The sequence below is a fragment of the Drosophila albomicans genome, chromosome 2R, assembly GCF_009650485.2.
Source record: "Drosophila albomicans strain 15112-1751.03 chromosome 2R, ASM965048v2, whole genome shotgun sequence".
Classification (NCBI taxonomy): domain Eukaryota; kingdom Metazoa; phylum Arthropoda; class Insecta; order Diptera; family Drosophilidae; genus Drosophila; species Drosophila albomicans.
The window spans coordinates 11,893,520-11,916,582 of NC_047631.2; the positions used below are offsets into that span (position 1 = coordinate 11,893,520).

The 23,063-nt window shown below is 41.5% G+C and overlaps 5 protein-coding genes across 8 annotated transcripts in view; 3 read left to right on the plus strand and 2 right to left on the minus strand.

Moving 5' to 3' along the window:
* The first annotated feature begins 1,323 nt into the window (after window positions 1–1,323).
* Window positions 1,324–7,713, plus strand: LOC117574199 (glycogen [starch] synthase). 2 transcript variants are annotated; one of them, XM_034257903.2, is made up of 6 exons: window positions 1,324–1,405; window positions 3,950–4,923; window positions 4,980–5,847; window positions 5,916–6,051; window positions 6,503–7,495; window positions 7,557–7,713. In XM_034257903.2, the coding sequence occupies exons 2-5, from the start codon at window positions 3,950–3,952 to the stop codon at window positions 6,592–6,594; spliced, it is 2,070 nt and encodes a 689-aa protein (XP_034113794.1). In that variant the 5' UTR covers window positions 1,324–1,405; the 3' UTR covers window positions 6,595–7,495; window positions 7,557–7,713. The 2 variants fall into 2 exon arrangements, with proteins under 2 accessions (XP_034113794.1, XP_034113793.1); XM_034257902.2 differs by lacking the exon at window positions 1,324–1,405 and adding an exon at window positions 3,722–3,864.
* On the minus strand, window positions 7,582–9,497 carry LOC117574200 (uncharacterized). Its single transcript, XM_034257904.2, has 2 exons — window positions 9,124–9,497; window positions 7,582–8,976 (listed from the first exon to the last, which is right to left on the minus strand). Exons 1-2 carry the CDS (start codon window positions 9,127–9,129, stop codon window positions 7,762–7,764), a joined length of 1,221 nt encoding a protein of 406 aa, XP_034113795.2. The 5' UTR covers window positions 9,130–9,497; the 3' UTR covers window positions 7,582–7,761.
* Window positions 9,498–10,228: 731 nt separating this feature from the next.
* On the minus strand, window positions 10,229–12,509 carry LOC117575713 (uncharacterized). Its single transcript, XM_034260048.2, has 3 exons — window positions 12,265–12,509; window positions 10,546–12,198; window positions 10,229–10,486 (listed from the first exon to the last, which is right to left on the minus strand). The coding sequence occupies exons 1-3, from the start codon at window positions 12,434–12,436 to the stop codon at window positions 10,293–10,295; spliced, it is 2,019 nt and encodes a 672-aa protein (XP_034115939.2). The 5' UTR covers window positions 12,437–12,509; the 3' UTR covers window positions 10,229–10,292.
* A 122-nt stretch (window positions 12,510–12,631) lies between these two features.
* LOC117575714 (mucin-2) lies at window positions 12,632–14,277 on the plus strand. The gene is made up of 4 exons (XM_034260049.2): window positions 12,632–12,802; window positions 12,860–12,929; window positions 12,986–13,933; window positions 14,006–14,277. The coding sequence occupies exons 1-4, from the start codon at window positions 12,710–12,712 to the stop codon at window positions 14,197–14,199; spliced, it is 1,305 nt and encodes a 434-aa protein (XP_034115940.1). The 5' UTR covers window positions 12,632–12,709; the 3' UTR covers window positions 14,200–14,277.
* Window positions 14,278–14,518: 241 nt separating this feature from the next.
* The window catches only part of LOC117573761 (uncharacterized), a 34,023-nt gene continuing 25,478 nt past the window's right edge, over window positions 14,519–23,063 (plus strand). For 2 of the 3 annotated variants that reach the window (XR_004572718.2, XM_034257152.2), the window contains exon 1: window positions 14,519–14,983. The gene's annotated coding sequence lies outside the window, so the exon portion shown is untranslated. The remainder of the gene's footprint in view (window positions 14,984–23,063) is intronic. The other variant, XM_052006987.1, reaches the window with a different exon arrangement.

The following is a 23,063-nucleotide window of genomic DNA, read 5'->3' on the forward strand; positions in this document are numbered from 1 at the left end:
GCGGGGACATCACAAAAGCGGCAGCCGTGTCAAAGGCACACTCACTAAGCACATTAAAAGCAGATGCGGAAAAACGCGGAAAAAAACGTCACCAAAAGGCATGTTGATTCCCCCCCACCCGTAACATCTCTCGCCTTTGGACTTTGGCTGTGCAAAAATAATAAAGCATAAATGCCATTTGACCTTGTGTGCTGCTCAGAATGTCAATTGAGATGTCAGTTTATGTTGATGTTGATGCTCTGGACTGAGGCAGCTAAGACTGTTGAGACCATTGAGAATGAATTCAACCTGGTGGTAGCTGGTTGACAAGGCGACAAAGTGAGTGATGCCACCTCATGATGACTGGGCGCATTTTGTATGCCACAACTGACAAATTGCTGTTGCATAGACTCACATCGTGTTGATCAAATGCCAACAGCATACTATTTAAAATATGTCTGTGCAAATTACGAAATTACTCATTGAGAAATACAACAATGAACATTGCAAAAAAGTGTCAATTTTATTGACCTAATTACCTAGTTGTTCTAATATTTCTGTTCTTCATTAGCCACCCAACTATGAAAATCAATTGTGTTTTTGTAAGTTATTGTCATTTGTCTTCGTACTTTTCAATTAAAATATAAAAAACGAACTTGAAATTGCGTGTTTGTCTTGGACTCAATTGAGGTTAAGCGAGCGAGCGCCACAAATGATATTAAATTCGTTTATAGAGCAAGGTTATGGCGTTGGACACTTTTGAAATATGACTTTTTATGGGAATACTGAACTAATTTGAAGGTAAAATGTTGTGTTCTTAATGAAAAAGCTAAAGCAGGTGAAATTAATTCTATTTTTTATTATTATTATAAATTCAAAAACTATAAATTAACAATTTATGTTATATTCATATAATTCAAATTAAATTTCTTTTAAATTTTTTATTTGAATCATCTTAATTCGCGCTAACATGATAAGTGACAAAAGCTAAATGTTTTCCAGGTGTAAGCCATTAGTTGGCAACGCGCAACCCAGGGCTGCAACGCTTGAACACTGCGTCAATGTGACCACTAATAATTTTACGCATTAGCGTTAAATGAAGAAAATACTAAATAGAAATTTATTTACAATAGTTTTTATCCCGCCAGTCGTAAATTATTTTATCTTCACTGAAAATATATATTTTATATTTTCATTATCCATAAAAAATATTGTATTTCAAAAGTAGCGCCAATCTCAACACATGCTTCGCAACTTGCGCATTCCTGATAATTGAATAGAATACTAGCATTTTTTTATGTGGTATATTATATATTTTTGCTTTAAATTAAAATAGTATATTTTGAAATTCGAATTGCGGTCACACTTACACTAACCGCCAGTTGTTTGTTTTGTTTGTTGTTGTTAGACCGACGACGGCTGCAAGGTGAATGAGTTTTCCGTGAAAATTATGTATAAATTAACAGCTGCGCGCGTGCCATATATATACACACACAAACTCACTTATACAACTGAAATCAACAAATTCGTTATCGCTATCAGCATATTGCACTTGGCGCCAATGACGACGTCGACTGTCGCAGGCGCCGATGCAAAATCATATTTTTGCACTAGAGCAAAATAAAAAAAAGTGATAAAAGTGAAACATAAACAAAACGTTGATAAGCCGCTGCGCTGCGACTATTATCAATGCGCCGGCGGTCGTAAGCTAAATTCCTTCGTGTTCGCACCTGCAACAACAAAATTATCAACTTAAACTTGTTGAGCGAGTTAAATAAAAGGCCCAAGAAACTACCAACAATGGTGAAAATATTTAATGCTCTGCCCGCACAACACAGCGGCAGCGGCGACAGCGACGCAGCCACTGACCTTTATTTGACTTTTAGCTGCCTGTCTGCTCGGCAATGAAAAAAAGACATTGCCTGCCTGCCACACACACCACACACACAGCAGAGACGTTGTGTCTATAGCGTAGCCTGGTATATTGTCGTTGTTGTTTTTGTTGCTGTTCTTATTCTTGTTCTTCCGCATTGTTGTTGGAGTTTCTTGCAGCCGCATTAAGCGAATGCAGAGGCGCAGCCTGAGTTTCGTATTTGTATTTACGTATTTTAGGTACATATTCTTGTTGAGTGTGAACGAACGAGTTGAGTTGAATTGAGTGTCGCCCTACCCCGCTACATCTTTTACTCAATATCAGCCGAATTTCAAATTAATTCAATTCAATTGAAGAAAACGAACGTAAGGTGAATAGAACATGTGCCAAGTGAACAAAAGCTACGCGCTATAGAAATTGAATTTTCAGTGTCAAATGTTTTTCTTGTGCATTTAAATATGTATTTTCTTCATTTCCCACCACAAATAATTAACTTTTACTTTCGAGCTCGTACAGTCTTATGCTAATTGCATTTTATCGCGTATTTGTTGTTAAACATTTTGCCAATTGACCAACTAAAGTGTCTCAAAGAAACATGCTCAATGCACACACACACATACAAGTATGTTGCGATCTTTTTTCTACGAGCTTTCGGTATATCCTTTTGCGAGAGATGTACTCAAGATAAATAGTTTTGTGACTGTGATTGCAAGCGAAACAAATGTAAAATATTTGATTCCTTTGTGTAATAAGCAGTACGGTATTGACAATACATTTTTTGTTTTCCACATATTGAAAATAATAATATTGTCAGCAAGAATTTCAATTTAATAGTTTAATAACTATTCTGCTGCTGGAAACTCGTGACAGCTCATTAAAAATCATTTAATTTGGCCTAAAAATTGAATTGCTTATAAAGCACACATAAGAAACATACATACATATGTATATATATTTATACTATAGCAATACATAAAAGACTTAACGATCCCAATTAAGTTCGCTTAATGAAAGCACAATGTTACATAATTTTCGGCAGTCCAAATATGGCATTTTATCATTTATAGTTAGGTAGGCTTTCGTTTTCATTCAATATTTCTAAAAAATTTCCATTCACAAATTATTTGGAAAGATATATATGTTCACTTGTATTTAGAACCATGATAACTTTGCAGAAGAAATTTATTGTAAATATAAAGCAATTTTTATAATTTATTATTTCTTTTCAATATATCTGTAATCTATATACATACATATAATTGCAAAATATATACATACATATATACCATATATAGAAGAACCGTTTTTGAAATGAAAATTTATTAGATGTTTCCACATTTATTGATTATATATGCAGCTGTTATTTTCAATATCTATAATTAAAAGTTTACGAATACTTGCAAAATATATAAATTTGTATTTAGTAGCGCAATAATTTTTGCAAAGAAAATGTATTGAGCGATGTCAGCGGTTTTTCAGCCTGTCATTTCCCGGTCGACTAAAAATAGCAGACCCCCAAATTAATAGTCGACAAGTGCAGGGAGACGGTGACGTCGGCGTCGACGTCGCTGTCGACGTCTCAGTCGCTGTAGCTGTCGCTGCTGAGTGTCAGGGCCAATTGACAGCAAGCGAGAGAAGCAGCATTGCGTTATCAGTAGCTCTAGTTCTCAACTCTGGTCGGTCGGTGGCTTCTGCTTCTGTGCTTCTGTGCGTGATATGATGTTGTGAACATGAACGTGATGATGATGATGCAACGCGAAGCGAATAGCGCCCGGCGTTGTTTTTATGGCGCTCGGCTTACAGTTGTAATGTGGGCCAGCCGGTAGCTAAAATTAGTTGCGATTATCAGTACGTTGCGATTGCCTGGACTAGCAGGTTGTCCAGCCGCAGTTTACCTTCACATTCACAAATCCACAGTTTGCTATTATAAACGGCGATTGCTAGTCACAATGATGCGGCGGCAACAGTCCTTTCGCTTCGAGGACCAAGACTCTTCCTCCATGGCCATGCGGGTTTGGCTGCAGCTCTTCTAACTAAATGAATCATAAATATAATCTAATTTTACTAATCTTTATTTCCCGTACTGTCTTTTTTCAGATGAATCGTCGTTTTTCACGCGTAGAGTCCGGTGCGGACCTAAAGGATTACTTTGATCGCGGCGATATTGCGTCACGGGAGAACCGATGGAACTTCGAGGTGGCTTGGGAGGTGGCCAACAAGGTCGGCGGCATTTATACAGTAATTCGCTCCAAGGCCTATGTCTCCACCGAGGAAATGGGCGAGCAGCTGTGCATGATGGGACCCTACAAGGAGAGCTGTGCCCGCACCGAGATGGAGGAAATGGAATTTCCACGCGGCAATCCGTTGTTGGATGCCGTGAATACGCTGCGCTCGCGTGGCTATAAAATTCACACCGGTCGCTGGCTGGTCGATGGCAATCCGCAGTTGATACTGTTTGACATTGGCTCTGCCGCCTGGAAGTTGGATCAGTTCAAGTCGGAGATGTGGGAGAAGTGCAACATTGGCATTCCTCACTTGGACATAGAGACTAATGATGCCGTCATTCTCGGTTTCATGATTGCCGAGTTCCTCGAAGAGTTCCGCAACTTTGCCATTTCCTATTCGCAAAACAACGAATTGAGTCCACCGCGCATCGTTGCCCACTTCCACGAGTGGCAGGCTGGTGTTGGTTTAATTGTGCTGCGCACTCGTCAAGTTGAAATTGCCACCGTGTTCACCACACATGCCACACTCCTGGGTCGCTATCTGTGTGCCGGCAACACCGATTTCTACAATAATCTGGACAAGTTTGCTGTGGATGAAGAGGCCGGCAAGCGACAAATCTATCATCGTTACTGCCTAGAACGCGGCGCCACTCATCTGTCGCACATTTTCACAACCGTCTCGGAAATTACGGGCTATGAGGCGGAGCATCTGCTGAAGCGCAAGCCAGACATCATTACGCCCAATGGCCTCAATGTCAAGAAGTTCTCAGCCATTCACGAGTTCCAGAACTTGCACGCCGTTGCCAAGGAAAAGATCAACGAATTTGTTCGGGGTCACTTCTATGGGTAAGTCATCAATTATACCCATTAAATGCAACTTCTAATCGTTATTATATCTGCAGTCATATGGACTTTGATCTGGACAAAACGCTGTACTTCTTCATTGCTGGTCGCTATGAGTTTGGCAACAAGGGCGCCGACATCTTCATCGAGTCATTGGCTCGTCTCAATGCCATGCTTAAGCACGAACGCCCCGATACTACAGTGGTGGCCTTCCTCATCTTTCCCACCAAGACGAACAACTTCAATGTGGACTCGTTGCGTGGTCATGCTGTAATTAAACAGCTGCGTGACACCATCAACAATGTGCAGCAGGCGGTGGGCAAACGTATGTTCGACACTTGCCTCAAGGGACACATTCCCGGCCCCGATGAGCTGCTGCAGAAGGATGATCTGGTCAAGATCAAGCGTTGTATGTTCGCCATGCAGCGCGACTCAATGCCACCGGTGACCACGCACAATGTGGCCGACGATTGGAACGATCCCGTGCTCGCCGCGATCAGGCGTTGTCATTTATTCAATTCAGTGCACGATCGCGTCAAAATGGTCTTCCATCCGGAGTTCTTGACTTCGACAAATCCACTGTTTGGCATTGATTACGAGGAATTTGTACGTGGCTGCCATTTGGGAGTGTTCCCCTCATACTACGAGCCCTGGGGCTATACGCCAGCCGAGTGCACTGTCATGGGTATCCCAAGTGTGACCACAAATCTGTCTGGTTTCGGTTGCTTCATGCAGGAGCACATCAGTGATCCAAAGTCCTATGGCATCTACATTGTAGATCGTCGCTACATCGGCCTGGAGAACAGCGTGCAACAATTGTCCACCTTCATGATGGAATTCTCACGTCTGAATCGCCGACAGCGCATCATTCAGCGCAATCGCACGGAGCGACTCAGCGATCTGCTCGACTGGCGTACGCTGGGCATTGTAAGTATTATTGCTTACTAATCAATATACTATAATATATAATATCTATACACTTTTTTTGTTTGCAGTACTACAGACAGGCTAGGGTGAAGGCCTTGCAGGCCGTCTATCCTGATTATGTGGACGAATCCGCCATGTACGGTTCTCGTAGTAACTTGATTTTCTCACGTCCACACAGCGAGCCACCAAGTCCGACCTCATCGCGTAAGTTCCAGCAGTAGACGTTAACGTTGTTTTTAACACAATAAATTAGATAATCCAATAACTATTACGATGGCAATAATCAAGGCTACAAACTTTGATCAATAGCAATAATGTTGTCACTACAGTGTAGGGCATAAATATATAAACGATTAAATGAGAGATTTTGTCTAAAGTATAAAAAGTATGCCTCAAAAGTAAAATTTTGTGACATCCATGATTCAATCAACTGTTGATCTACTGTAAATTTACTTTAGACTCGCCTTTTTGTTGCACAATTCTGCGATAGACCAAGTGCATTACATAAGTCGTGAATCATAACGAGTATTACACGAGTGACATTCAAAAATCATTGATTAAATATGTCACCTTTTCGCAGTAGTACAACTGCGAATACAAAGTGCGTTCTCTTGTTTGGTTTATAAATTGTTTTCCTCTATTCATATGCTTGCAGGTCACACTACTCCGGCGCCTTCGGTGCATGGCTCGGATGACGAGGACTCTGTGGATGAGGAAACTGAGCTCAAGGAGTTGGGTATTAAGTAATTCAGCCTGCCCCCCACACCCGCGAAGTTCGTCGTCAGCAGCATTGGCTTTACGAACAAAACCATACAGCGCAATATTACCATAAGTTTAGTAATTTTGTTTTCACATATTTAAAATGGAAGAGGGGCGGCACAAATGTTCAAAAGGTCAAACAGTCGCGACCACGCCCACGTCAACGCCCACAAAAATACAAAAAAAAAAAAAATAATAAGTAAATACAATCTACCTAAAAATGCTGCAACTGTTTTCTAAAACGAAATTTATACGCTCAGCTAGAACAATTTATGAGTACATTTGCAAGTTGAATCAAATAAGAGAAAGAATTCTATTAAATGTTGTTTAGTCTATAAGCAGAGCAAAGTCCCCATCCCCTGCCCCTAACCCACCCCACAAACACACATACACGCAAATGTTATAGGAAACCATTAAATTATTATTTACTATTGGCACACACATAAATTGGCCACGGACAAATTGACCTTATCAAATTATGAATTGCTATATACTTATGTAGTACATAAATACAATACGAGTGTTTGCAATTTGTTTGTTATTCAAATGTTTTTAAATAAATCTATGTACAATGCGAGATTAAAAACAAAACTTAGCACACCTCCCATATAAAAAGTATACTCGTATATGACAAAGTAGTCAAATTAAATTATTTAATTGAATTGGGTAAAACATTTCCAGCAGCACATCCCTTTAACCAAAATGTATCGTATATTAGAACATAATAATAACACTATCTTGCCTCCTAATGATTAACCAACAATTTGCATGGTTTAACAATAAAACAATTTGTGTTAGCAATCATACAAAATATAATCTACATTTTTTGCACATGTAATCCCACATGAATGGTGTGTGTTTTTTTTCTATTAGGAACTGATCAATCAGCGTAAGTAAACCTAAAATATTTTCAAACGTGTATTTATGCTATTTTTAATTGCCACCCACAGGAATGCCAACATTAGATACGCGCAATTGGAAAAGAATTTAAAACTTTATTGGCGAAACGTCACAGTCTTAAGATCGTAATCGAATTCGAGATTAGATTAAGATTATGACCATATATAATATTTGCAGTGTTTAAACTAAAGGAATCTCATAACATAATTAACCCATAATGTATGCTCTTTTCCGATGGATCAACGATGTTGCTGCTCAATTGTCTCGTCTTTTGCTGTAAATAGAGCGCATAAATTGGCGGCGACTTTGGCGACGTCGCCGACGCTGCGCCGGCACATTGTAGTCTGTATCGGGCTGCGTCTTGTCATCGCCCTTCTCTAAATGAGCTGGTGGTAGAACAACCTCGTTATCGAGATCTCCACTGCCCTCGTGACAATCCTCCAACTTGCCATCGGGTCCGCGACACTTCTGAGTTTTGATAACCCAACCATCGTCATCACCCAGATCGAAATCGTCGTCGGTCTTCGGCTGTTGCTCCTCCTTCTTGGGAACATCTTCGGGGTCATTGTTGTAGCCAAAGTTGGGATAAGCGTAAGGGGGATAAAACACTGGCATAGCCATCATGGGCGCTGCATAGCCCTGAAAGCAGCCATAGCAATTGGGCGGCAAGCCATTCTGCAAAATGAAGCCATAGCTCAGGCTGAGACAGCTTTGGCAATTGGCACGTCGCACGCGTCCACCATGACGCTCCTGGCCAGCTTCGCAGTTTACATATGGCCAGCTGTTGCTGTAGCGACACAGATCTGATGACTTCCTAGAGTGATTACGCTTGCGCGCCGGCACATACTCCAAAGTCTCGTGACACTCATCGGGCTGATCCTTGTCGCATTGCACCACACGCTTGGCAAGCATAACACGCGCCTGGCAACGTGTGCCACACACACGCTGCCGCGACGCCTCTTTGCAATGCTCCTTCTGATCGCAGTCCCGCTCCCGTCGCACCACATAGCAGCATGAGCCCTGCTCGTTGTAGCCGAGTCCGAAGCGACCGCCCACCTGGGAGACATTCTGTTGTACTTTGACATTGAGCTCGTTGCGTGCGGTTATGTCGTGATTGATAATGTTATTGATCTCGTTCGTTAGGCGGATGATGTTCGTGGTGTTGATAGGCGTCTGGGCAGGAGGCACGTAACTGGTATCGTTGATGCCCTGCACCAGCAACGGCTCTTCGTTGAGTTCCGGGCAGACGGGACACTCGGCCACGCACTTGTCCTCGCCGTCGCAGATTTGCAAGCAACTCTGGCGATTCGCCTGGCAGTCGTCGTAGTCACGTAGTGAAGGTTGCTCATAGTTCTGGAGCGGCGTGTGCACCACTATCTGTTCCTTGGCGCTGCTGCTGCTCTGATCAGCCTCGGCACTGACCAATGGCCCCGAAACCAACAGCAGCATAGCCACCACGATCGCATACGACTAACAACAGCAGCAGCAACAACAAAAGTATAGAGACGTTGATAAGATAAGAATCAAATGGCATAATTGACATACCAGCAATTAAACGTAATGTAACTCAAACAGAGCAACACTGCGTCATCTTTCAGAAATGTGGCATGAACTCACCTTCATTTTGCCTCAGCGACTGTCTACTCCACTTGAGCTTCTCGATGATTTTCTTGGATGAGTACTTGTTTCCACTTCCGCAACTTTCCTGTTCCAGCTGGGTCAACAGTCCGCGACTCTTTGGGCTGGTGCAGCACACGACAAACAACAAACTGAAGCTTTTGCAAAGGCCGCGAAACCCGAACAACTTCATGAACTAGTACGATACCAAGCCCATCGTCAGTCGCCGTCAATCTTGGCGAAAAAAGCACAGAAATGCCATTGATTAGATAACCCTATCACACAAATTTAATATTATGCTTCACTATCGATTGGCGGGGAGCTTTCATTAACGTCGCTCAATCGGTCTCTCCCTCAAATGGATGGCAACTTCATTTGGCCAACACCTTTCGATCTCAGTGTTGAACGTGCAAATATGTCACAAGGAAGCCATCAAGATCCATCATTTATGGCTCGAATTGCGATACGTATGCAAATATATTATATTTTCTAATTTACGGTAAGCTTTACAATCGATGGGAGCTTTGCCTTAAGCCGATTGACGGCAAAACTTTTCGATTTCGTTTTCGTTGGAGGATAAAATACCCTTATCGCAAACAAGGTCGTTAAGATCTATAATTAGTTTACTAAATTATTACAACATAAATACACAATGACTAAGCAATTGTATGACTGTAGATAAGCCAACATACGTTTATTTTCGAATTTATGTACAAGACCCATCTTTTAGTCTTAACATCAAACGTTTTAAATTAGTTGAAGCATAAAATACTTGTTCCTAAGGAAGCGTAAGGTCTGAATTGAAGGTCAACAAAATTTATTGAAATCCGTCAGGCATAAAGTATCTGTTAACTTGACCTTAGAGAAAGTTCTTTTTTATGCATACCACTCATTTCTTATTGACTGCATAATCGTCAAAACTATCAGATTGATCATTTTCAAAAGTAATATACATATTTGTTCAAAAATATAACGAGGAGACTGAATATGATCGCCTAAAAATAAGACTGAAGCTCATTTAATGTTTGACAATGATTTGATTAGCATTATTTAAAAATTACAAAATGCGAATTCTAATATGTTGGACAATGCTCGCGTCAGAGTAACTTTGATTTTATTTATATTTTATTTATCAACTAAAAGTGCATTGCAAAGTGAAGCACGGTCAGTTACTTTACTATAGATATATCCACCTTCCAACCATTCTCTGGCTGGCACACAATTGAGTTAGCAAGCTCTGCGGAGCTGCAGAATTCCAGCTGATCGTAGAAACCACAGTTGGGAGCGTTGCAATGATAATTGTAGCAATAGGTTGAACAGGATGCCATAAGACCTGAAGCGCAGCCACTGCAATCATAGCGATCTATGAAGGAAAGAAGAGTTTACACTTGTGCCATTTCTCAAACGGATGCTGGAACTTACTTGCGACTGTGTTGCAGTTACCCTGATTGATGCAAGTATTATTAGGATTTGGTGGCATGAGGAGCATTTCATTAGTGTCATCGATCCAAGAAGTGGCTTGTGGTGCCTTCAGAACCACTTTTGACGTGTTGCAGAAGTCGCCGCAAAGTGGCTGCCGCCTGTTGAAGCATTGCCAACGATCACTTTGGTTTTGACAGCGACAGATACGTGGAGCAATCACAGTGCAGCATTTAGGGGATGTTTGCTGGGGCACTTCAGTTGTTTCGTCGGAGTAGTCATCATCTTCGTAGTCATCGTCACGTGTGGGTAGAACTAATGATGCATTTACCACCACCTCATGTTTATTATTCAATACCTTGGATGCCTCGCTTACTATCTGCTGGTGAATGTAAATAGGCTCCAGCTCAACTGGTTTTGGTGCTGAGCATTTTTGTCCCGTCCAAACTGTATACTTAGGGCAGCGAGGAATTACGCAACGTCCATTGTGATACACTCCTCGGGCACAGTACACCAAGCGACAATTACCATTCGAAGGCACTGTTCCAGATGGACAACGCAGGATTGGTGCGGGCGGCGGAGTTGTCGTCTCTTGTTTTACTGTAGATGACGATTCGTCTATTGTTTCTGATGTAGTGGTCTCTTCTGTATCAACTGAAGTATTAGGTGAATCGGGATCATATGGAATTGTTGTTGATCGTAGAGTAGTAGTCCCATCTATATCTGGACCAAACGTGGTCTGCGGCTGAGTTGTAGTATCAAGGGGAATGCTGGGTGTAACAGGTTCACTTGGAATAGGTTGAGATTCTATAGGAGCTGAAGGAGTTATCGGTTCGGTCGTTGACAGCTGAGTTCCAGGAGTTGTTACAGTTTCATTGGGAGAAGGCTGAGGATAAGGGTTCGGTTGAGTAGGAGGAAATGGAGTTACAGGCTGATTCGGACAAGGTTGAGCTTGTCCTGGCTGACTTGGATCGGGTTGAATTGGTTGAGTAGGAGGAAAAGGAGTTACAGGTTGACTTGGACAAGGTTGAGCTTGCCCTGGCTGATTAGGATCGGGTTGAATAGGTTGTGTAGGAGGAAAGGGAGTCACAGGCTGATTTGGACATGGCTGCGGTTGCCCTGGCTGATAGGGATTGGGTTGCGTTGGAGGATAGGGAGTTACAGGCTGATTTGGGCATGGCTGAGTTTGCCCTGGCGGATAAGGATTGGGTTGCGTAGGAGGATAAGGAGTTACGGGCTGATTAGGGCAGGGTTGAGGTTGCCCTGGGAGATAAGGATTGGGTTGAGTTGGAGGATAAGGAGTTACGGGCTGATTTGGGCAAGGTTGAGTTTGCCCTGGCGGATAAGGATTGGGTTGAGTAGGAGGATAAGGAGTTACAGGCTGATTAGGGCAGGGTATAGGTTGCCCTGGCTGATTAGGGACGGGTTGAATAGGTTGTGTAGGTGGAAAAGGAGTTACAGGTTGATTTGGGCAAGGTTGAGTTTGCCCTGGAGAATTGGGATCCACAGGAGGGTTAGGATATGGTAGCGGCTGTGTCGGATAACCAGGTTGATTAGGACAAGGTTGAGGTTGATTAAGTCCAGGCGATGGATAAGGTAGATAAGGATATTGGCCTCCGCATGCTGGTGGAAAAACATTCACAACGACAGTTGAACCTATAACACGTGAAGAGAAACAAAACGATTATGAAACGAATTCCGATTTAAAGAATAAGCACTCACCGTTTCCACATGGCAGCGAATTGAGCCAGACACAAATTCCATTTTGTGGCACATACGGCGGATTACAGACAGTTCCGGACTGAACGCAGATTGAATTCTGAGGAGCTTGAGCATTGACAAGAGCGAGAGCCAATAAGACCCAAGACAGCTGTAGGACTTGATAGACGCGCATGGCGATTAGAACTGAGCCGAATTCCCAAACAAAACTTGAGAGCAGCGTCTCCTACCTACTGCTTGATGTATAAATAGTACACATAAATAGTCGGTGTAATCAAGGCGTGCGAAAGGTTATCAGAGCGGGGCTTATGCTTTATGATTTTGTCACCGCGATTTCATATTTTGAGCCCAGTTCGCTCTCAGTTTAGCTAGTCGTCATCGGAGCGCGGTTGTGTGTCGAGCATCGCTTGGAATCGATCCGTGATTGTGACCAACTGACTGGCTTATCATGTCGATTTCATATTGCGCAATTTTGTTGTTAGCTTTCACGATTTGCGGAAGCATTTCTACACCGGAAGTCGATCAAAACAACGCTGGGGTGGTAAACATCCTGAAACACAAAAGCTCGGTAAATATTAAAAATAAACTCTATTTATAGGCTTCCATATGTCCACCCGATCACTATCTGTACAATAATTTGTGCTACAGAAACAACAGATGCCCAGTGGGTAAGTCGCTTGTCTCTTCAGTTGAAGCTGGTCTGATTCAAATCATCTTATCTTAGGCTACTATCTCGGTTCGGATGGCATGTGCTATATAATCGAGCCAAAACCTTGCCCTGCTGACTCAACAACCACAACAACAACAACGACGGAGGCTCCATCAAACACTGAAGTGCCTATCACAACAGAAGAGCCCACCACAACTGAAGAATCGACCACAACCACAACAGAAGAACCCATTACAACGGAAGAACCCACCACGACAGAGGAATCCACGACCACAACGACAACAGAAGTGCCCACAACAAGCACAACTGAAGAACCCACCACATCTACCACAGAGGACCCTATCATCCTCACAACGACTGAAGAAACAATCATTGCCCCCGCTGAGCAGGTTCGCTGTCCACACGGCTCCATTTTTATGAACGAGCAGTGCCGCAAGATTATCTGCACCCAGGGAGAATATTTTGAAGGCCGTTGCTTATCACCTGCCTGTCCAGTGGGAACTGTGTGGCGCAACAAGCAATGTTTGGAACCGGGCTACATTACAACAATACTGGAGATCGATAATGTGGTGAAAAATTCGCATGTATATCGCACTAACACTGAAAATATTCATCGTGTTGAGTATGAGACCGTTAAACCCTACGATCCAAGCAGTGACTTCAACTTCGATACAACCACAACATCGAAGCCAGTAGTACAAAAAACAACCACATCGTCACCACTACCGCCGCCGCCAGCGCCCTTGACTAAGGAGCCCTATCCAGGTGAGGTGCCGCCGGACGGTTGCTGTCTGGTGAAAAGTCCACGGTTCTGTCGACCATATCCACCCACCTGGGTGTGCATCAATCATAGTAAAAAGATTTGTGATGCCAGAATCTGCACACGACCTTTGATCTACCTAAAACCGCCACAGGTTGTTGAGCTCACAAATCCACCGTTGTTGGTGATGCCTCCCACTCCACCATTGTCAGCATGCGCGACTCCCGACTGTCAGGAAAGTGGTGAGTTCTGAACCATATCCCATTGCAAGTTTAGCTCAGACATATGTATGTACTAATTCGATTACTTCGCAGACTTACTAAATTGCTCGGGCTGCGCGCTGGGAAAACGAGAGTCTTGCTCCACGGGATGCTATAATTATTACTGTCCCAATGGTAATTGCGCGCTTAAGAAGTCAGAAGAGTTTTGTGCATTATACCCAGGAGGCTTTGGTTGTAACCATCTTGATGGTTGCATTTGGGACTGGTGCACTGAGAAGTGTCATTGAAATGTACTTATATTTTCCCTTTTTTAATGTAATACATTACTCAATTTAACAATAATGATAATTGCAACCAATTTCAGTTATAATCATTGTCTCCGAAGTCAAAAACAGACATTCTTATAAGAAAAAAATTAATTTAACAAATTCAAATTCAAATTTACCCGGTACTGTCAACTGAGAGTTGCCAGACTGATAAAGTTGCGCTGCTAATAGCAGTCTTTGTTTATGGGGTGCACTGTTCGCAGCTAAATAGCTTATGGGTAGCACTTGGAGCATCAGCTGGCGCACACGGATACCCGTTTCAACGGTGCTTTTGCTCATTTCGGTTTCAGTCGTTAAACGAGAGAGCAAGCATCGACTTGCATGTTTGTTTGTGCTTCGCGCGCGCAATAGTGTTGTGTGGAATAAAAGTGTTAAAACACAAAAATTTGTTTGTGGCAAAAAAGTAAAGTGTATGTGAATGTGAGTGTACGAGTGTGCAAATAAAAAAAAGCGAAAACAAAGTAACGAGGAGCTACGTTCTCGCAGTCGGGGGCGGCAAACAGCAAAAGTTCAAATAGCAAAACACAAACCGCAGTTGCTGCCGCAGCCACCGCCGCAGTTGCACTTTGTTGCCGCTAGTCGCAGTCGTCGCTTGTCGCGTTTGACGTTTGTCGGTTCTCCTCCTCGGTCGGCGGCGTATTTGTTGTTTTTCTTTCGGCAAACTCAACGGCGGAGCAGAACCAGAAAAGAAGGTGGAGCAGAGGCAGGCGTTGCGCGCGTCCGTCGGAGGTGCCAACAGCAAGAGGTAGATTTCTGTTTACATATTTTGTGTGTGCGTGTGTGTGTTGTGGCCCTATTAGCGTGTTTGCCATCATTCATATGCGACACGGCACAATCAAATATAAATAGTAATAAATAAATACAAACTATGAAATGACAGCAACAAGCGCAAAATGCAATAATATTTAATAATAAAGGGACGCGCTTTCTGTTGTTGTATAAGCATTGTTTATGCCGTCACAACACCAAATAAAAATAGCAATTGCGAAAATCTACAACAAAATTTGCTAAGCTGTATGGGACTGTATGCATGTGTGTGTGCACATTATGATGCTCAAATGCAGCAAATGAGTTCTCGACTAGCTTCCTGTCTCGCTCCCTCTCAATCGCTGGCTAGCTCTCTATATAGCACTGTTCGCGTCACACACATGGCGTGAGTGTTAATTGAAAAAAACTACAAACTTCCTGTTTTGAGGTAAGGGTTCGTTCTGACCCCCCTCTCCCCACTTGACTTGCACATATATGAATGGTCACACATATACATATGCATAAATACATACATACGTATAACTGTTGCCTTCGCCGCAGACAACATGAGCTTTATTGCGGCAGCCGAACTCAACCCATCTCCCTCTCACCCAAAGGGCTCTCTTTGAGTGAGAGTGGGTGTCACTGTGTTTGTGTCAGTGTAGTGGAGCCGCATAGAAGTTGTGTGCTTTCTGCTTTGCGCCTGTATTGCGATTTGCCAGAATGCGGGCGTTGAAGTTTTTAGTGCAACATTTTTTCTATGTTTTCTTCACATTTCACATTTCTCTTTCCTTCGTTTTTTGTATTTTGTGCTGTTGCTGCTCCAGCGGGAGCTTTTATATTGTATGTGTGCTATTATTAAAATGCCACACGCACACAAACACACATGTACATACAGAGACACAGACGCAGCAAAAAAAAGGAAACTATTCTCAATGTGTGCGTATGTGTGTGTGCCTACGAGGCGTTGGCGTTTGGCTAGAAAAAGAAGAAGAAGCAATGGAAGACGCAGCAACAGAAAGAGCAGGCGAATAAGAGAACGAGAGAGAGGACAAAAAGAGCGACGTGAAGTTAATAAATAAATCAAATAAAGCATAAAAATGTAAATCAAGGCAGCAAATGTTCGTGTTGTTGTTCTTGGGGAACGAGAATTTCCTCAATAAGAATCAGAATTTCAGTTTTGCGGCGCACAGCGAGACCGTGTTATCCGCTTTCCCGCCCCTCTCCCATCCCAGTCCACGCCATGAGCCCTGCACTTGTTAGACATAAACGCCGCCGCACATTTGCCATATGTGCCCCCAAAAGTCATTGTTGTTGCTGCTGCTGCTGCTGTTGCTGCTGGGTTGCTGTTGGGATTGTAATAAAGCGTTTTACGGCTCTGTCTCTCACTTCCCACCTCGTCTGCCGCTCACTTGTTGTTTTTATGACAGTTAAGCTATTTTGCGTATGACATGTTTGACAGATGCCCGCGTCGTCGCCATGGCTGTCAACACCGTTGTTAAATGCAGCCTCGCCTCCTCTCTCTCTTTCTCTCTCTCTTACCCAACTACCGCCCACTGTCCTCTGTTTCTCTCCATCCCTTCTCCTCTTTACCCCTTTGCGCCATCGCCCAATGTTTGTTTGTGTTTGCTGTTTTAATTTCTGCGCCTATTAGATTCACACCAACACACTCACTCAAAGTTGCTTGCGCTCCATAACTAATACATACAGCTGAGCTCTTCTGGTGTGGGGTTTGAAAAGGGTTGGGGAAGGGACGGGAAGAATGGCGGCCTGTCCTTTGGCAGCTACTTTTACGCATGTTTTCGCACAGCGCCAAAGACGACGGCTTGACATAAATTGTGTCTGCCAAATGTGGCAAACTACAACAACAAAAACAATAACGCCAGCAACAAAACTGGGCCACGCCTACAAAAAAGAATGACAACAAAAATAAAACCATAAGAAAACAGCAGCCGCTTCGCTTGTCGCATGTAATTGCTTGCCACAATGTAAATGACAATAGCACTAGGTACAGTGGTTCATGCTGTTTGTGATTAGAATCTATTCAATTTCTGCTAATGAAAATTTCGAATACAGTTTAAGCTGAAATTGGTAAATTTAAAGAGGTTTTTGTATTTATTTATTTTTTGTTTTAATTTAATTTTCTAAATGTCGAAATGCATCTAAAACATTTCTAGTATATGGATTTAGAATTGAATAATTTTGTTGTCCAATTTTATTTGTTAATAATAATTAATTTAACTCGAAATTTTAAATACTAAAATAACATTGCCAATTCTCTAATGTTATTCGTTGCGCAATTTTCATTTTTAACATTTTCCATTTTAAATTGATTATTTTGTTAACATTCTTTGTTTGCAATATTAAACAAACTTATTTTTCACTAATTGATTGATTGGTTTTTCCAACTTATCACATTATTTTTCGAAAACTCAATGAGTTTTTTATTATCTTAAAATTAATAGTTCTTGCTGCCTAATTTATTAGAATTGTAATTGCATATACATAGTAGTTAAGTTCTACTGTAATTAATCTTAATAATTGGCAATGGTTTTTATAGCTCCCCCCACTGTGCCGAAACAAGTTGGCGGTCTGTAACTAAAAACCGCAAAGCTTGGCTGCCCGCTGTCCGCAGTTCGTTGTCGTCGCCTTCGCAGCTGTGGCTCTCACGCCAATTCTGCGCTCTCACTCTCTCCTTCTCGCTCTCTCTCTCTCGCTTCGTTTCGCTCTCGCACTGTTTTGGCTATGAAAGCTGTTGCTTCCGCTCTCCGTGGTCTGCGTGTAAAAGTAGCTGTTTGTTGTTGTTCTTGTTACACTGTACGTGGGCGGCAACAGCGCGTCGTCGTCGCTGTCGCCTAAGCAGAGAAACCTCAGGCCAAGTTTCAAGCTTGAAATGCTTTGACGATGACGTCGTCGTCCGCATCGTCAGCGTCGCCTTCGTCAGCGACGCCGTCAATCAAATTCTGCGTTTTCAGCGTTTCGCTGCCAGTCGCATTTGGTTGCATGTGCTTTGGTTTTGGTTTTGGTTTTAGCTTTGCATTTGGATTTGGCTTTGCCTTAAGCTCGGGCTTTGCGAATTGTGTCGCTTGTGTGCGGCATTTATTTATTTTTATTTGTTGCGACCAAGCGACCACGCCCACTCCGACAGAGCACTCACCGCCCCATTCACGCACTCGCATTCACAATGCAAATTGATAGCACAAACAGACAGACAGACAGACAGACAAACATGCAAACATTTTGTGGTATTTACGTATCGAATATCGCTTGGATTTGCTTTAACGTTTATTTACTTGTTTCTTATTTTATTATTTTCTACATCTGGCTCTCTCTCTCTCTCTCTCTCTCTCTTCTCTGTCTCTGTCTCTATGTCGGTCGAAGGCATTTAATATTCATTTATTCAGCGCAGCTTATTTATTTATGTTTGTGTTGCTGTTGTTGTTTTTGTTGTTGCTGGTGGGCATTAGTGTGTGTTTGTTGTGTGGCCAAAACCCGAAATCGTCAAATCGCATGTGAGCCATGGCCATGATTTTGAATTTTGATTTCGTATTTGAATTTAAGTAGCAAACACAGCACAACACACACCAAAAAGCACTCGTAAAATGTACTTGCCACCTATTCTGATACCCTTATAAAGCATCGAACAGCATTTTTTATGAAGCCTCTCCAGTGGAGTGCAGTCTTCTAGAGAGGGTATCAATTGTTGTATCAGAATAGTCCAACGGCAATTTGGCATCCGTCTTCATATTAAGTTTCTAAATTGGAATTATTTATGTAGGTGTTATAATCATACGGAAATTATTGTAGAATTCCATTAAAGGGAAATACTCATTGTGGCTTTTAGTTAATTACCTCATAATATAAATTGTGCTTCATTTTGGTTTGTCAGTTATTCAGTTACTAACTGTTTAGACTATTAATTAAGTTGCTTTATTGTAGTATAAACAAAAAATTCACTTTCTTCTCTTTGTGTCTACTTCACACATTCTTAAGCGGTTTAACTTGTTTTTTACTAATGAGAAACTGTAAAGAATAGCTTACAAATCTGCTAGAAGCTACTAGTGATTAGCATAACTAAAGAAATTCTTATCTTTAGTTTAGAAAAACTAAAGATTAATATCGTTTAAACATATTTTTCGATTTATCATAAATTACAAAAGTAACAAAAGAGTATTAAAAGTGGCTTTGCTGTGAAAAGTAAATTCATTACATAGTAGATCTAGAAGTGTACTTTAAACTGTCGTTTCAGGTTTTTTTTTATTTTATTTTCTCATTAATTGAGACTTTGTTGGCCATAAAGCGAAGTGTTTAGAACTACAAGAACAACAACAACGACAGTTGTACCAACACCAACTGGTTTATCAGTTTATTTAAAATTTAAATAGTCGAAATAACGACTCTGAACTGTGCTTATTATGGACTTTTAAATATTTAGAGAGGCTGTGGCACAAACGACTCCAATGGGACAAATAAAAGATACGCGGTACGCAGAACGCTATGAAAATGTGTGCAACACTGTCTCTCTCACTCTTTGTTTTTGCCTCTCACTCTCACTTTGGACTATTGAAAAGTTTTCGAACTCATAAATTCTTTTGTTTGCCTGTTACGCTCTTGTTTTGCTTTGATTTTCATTTGCGGCCCGCAGCAGCAACAGCAACAACAAAAGCAAAGAGAGTAAAACGAAATCAAGAAGGCAAAAAAAAGTGAAAATTCAGTGGGAAAATTGTCGTTTGTTGCGTTGTCTGCAACGTTGCGATTACAGCAGCGGCAACAGCAGCAGCAGCCTGAAAACTAATTAGTTGCAGTTGCATTCAAGCTGAATTTTACATTTAACTGCAGTCTGCAGATTGAGACGCTAGATTGAGTAAGACTTTCTCCCCGTCTCACTCTCACTCTAATGCACTCTCTCTCTTTCTCTCTGTCTATTTGTTGGGCTACAAGATTGTGCAACACATTCAGTTAACTGTTACACACAGTCACTGACTGACTTAATTCCCTACATTTTCCACGCTGCTTTTTGTGCTTCACTCTCTTGTGTCTGTATCTTTGACTTTGTATCTGTATCTTTGAATATGTATCTTGGTATCTAGCGTTTTGTATAGATTACTTTTTCATTTTCCCAGCATGTCCACTTTATTGTAGTTGATGTTGATGTAGATGTTGACATTGCATTCAGTTGACAATTTGTTTGTTTCGCTTTGTGTGGAAGAAGCCAACTATTAAAGCGATTGCAAACTGAACTTACCAACAGGTTGCAAGCCCAGACAGCGCCCAATTCAGGCGTGCTGATAAGCCGATTGATTGAGCTGATTGATTTGATGATATAACTGTGACACACACGACAATAAAACATCACTTGTACAATCAATTTACCTGTGATGGACTCACAATGACAGACTAAGCGATGCCATATAAATGATGCGAAGTTTATCTCTTATTTTGGGGAAACAGAAGTTGCTAAAGAAGGTATTTAAAGATAATTATGATTCAAATTGCAATTTAAACCCAAATTTGAGGTAATTGCTACCCTGTAAATGCTTTGGCAGTGAAGTATACTAATGCTATTTGGGTTAAGGCAGTTCAGTAAAATCTGATAACGACGTAATCCAATTTTTAAGTACACTTGAATAATCAAGGCGCCAGAGATTAGTAATCCCTAGGCAATCACACAGATAGCATCTGTTAGGTTATACAATGCAATTTAAATATATTTTTAGCTTACCTGCGTGATTTTGATATCAATGCATTCAACTAAAATTGCTATTGAAACAATTACGCACAACAAATAGGCCAGCGGCTAATTAGTTACCTTTAGTTTACCTTTATGAGGCGCACCTGTTTTAATAATAAACCATATGTGCTTTATTAATTAAACACTAACTTGCACTCGAACAGCTGGAGGCCTTAGCTAGCAACAACAATAACAACAACTTATTGCGTAATCATTAACATCAAGAAATAGAAATAATAAAACATCAAAAAAAAATTACGATTATATTTTTAGTTTATGACTTAAGCTGTGAATAATGAGCTGTTGATGTGCCGTAAATATCTTAAGTAATAGCTAAACTATTGATAAATATGTCGACAGTTCAATTTCTGGGGCAAGTTTGCGTCACTGTGCAACAGTTTCTCGTTGTTGTCGTTGTCGTTGTTTTGGTTGTTGCTGCGGTAATCGCCGGCCCCAGAAGATACAGCGTTGGAATCGCTAACATCTTATTGGGATTAAGTTGGATGCAATCTACAGAAATAAAAGCGAATCGCGTAATAAAAACAACAATTGGCGTTGCGGCGTCTTTGGGTATTAATGAATGAATGAATGAACGGAACGGAACGCAATGGATGGTTGGATGGAATGGCAAACTGACTATCGGGCTAAGCCTCTGCTCAGACACTGACAGACCCCAGTAGCTCTTGCTGTTGCTGTTGCTGTGGGCGTGTTACCCACTCCCCCTTCCTTATTTAGCCTTCGTCGTGTTGCTGCTGCTGTTTATGTTGTTGCGCTTGGCTGCTCGTCAAATTTGCGCGCGCGCGCGTTCGCCCAAAAGAAAAACACATTTTTGATAAATTTCCATACGAAAAGCAAGCAGAAAAATGACAATGCTGAGATGTTTTTCTTTATTTGGCGCTTGCGTTTGGGGTTGGGGGCTTAAGCTGAAAGAGTGTACTACATAACATACAAATATACATCTATATAGTACTTGTATATATTATGTACATACTATAGATATATAGTATATATAAATGCAAATCAAGTAATTTGTCTCGCCGTAGAGATTCAGTCAGTGCCACATCCAACGCAGATGGGGCAGCCACTTCCGGTGTCAATTTTTTCCCTCGTTGTTTTCAGATTTTCTTCTTTTTCTTTTCTTTTCTTGAGATTTTGTTCATCGTTTTTGTTTTTGGCGCGTTGCGTCTTTGTAAGTTGCAAGTCTGTTGTGGGGATGATTTTAAAAATAAATTATAGAAAAAACTGAGAAAAAAATGTAAGAATACAGCAAAAACTCAGCTGCGTTGACACTACTTTAACATACCCCTCATTAAAGTTGCAGTCATTATATCAGCTAATCAGAATTTCGAGAACAAAAGTTGTGTAGATATTAAAGTTCTATACTATTTTTGGTACTATCTTAAAGTTTTACCTTAATAAACTTTTTCATAACAAAAGGATTATAAACTTTGAGCATTAATGGGCACTTTTCTTGTTATAAAATACTGATTTATAGCAAGCTAAAACCGATAACTTTGAGATTGAGCAATGCAAAATTCTAGAGGCTTAAGTTCGAATACTATCAGCATAAATACTGATTTATTCCTATTGAAGTAAAGTAAATATGAATCTAAATAAAATCTAATAAAAGTTCTGACTTATTATATTATACGAACACATGCTAGTTTCTGTTCCATAAAGAGCCGCACTTGCAATATACCCTCATATTACAGGGTATGCCGGCACACATATATTTAATTGCTAAAAAAAAGGGAGTGCGGGTCTTGGAGATGATCATGAGGATGGTGATGAGCCGACGACGCCTCGTCGCTCGCTTTTTTATGCAGGTGGAAGCTGTCGCTGTCGTTGACGTTGACGTTGGCGGTCGCGCTCGTTGCGAAAGAGTTTCATCTTTGGCCTCGTCATGTCTGGGCATGCTCCTCCTCGATTCTCAGCGCTGTGCTGTGCTGGTCTGCTCTGCTCACTGTTCATTTCAAAGCCATTAACAAACGGCAAGAAGCTGCAAAGCAGCAAGAGCGATGGCATTATTATTTTTTTCAACTATATAAAAATAGCTAAAATATGCTTAATTTAGTTGCGAGTTGTTGTTGTTGTTGTTGTCGTCGTTGTCGGCGCTGTGTGTATCCCACATAATTATTTTTGTTAAGTAAATGCGACTGACTGAATGCCTAACTGCCTGACTGACTGAGTGACTGACTGCCGCGTGGTCGTCGTCGTCGTCACAGAAGATAATATAAAGAAACTATAGACAAAATAGCAACCATTTCGGACGCCCACCATGACGCCAAGACACCGTAGCCGACGCTGCCGACGCCGCCACCGAAGCAGTCAAGACGATGAAGAGCGG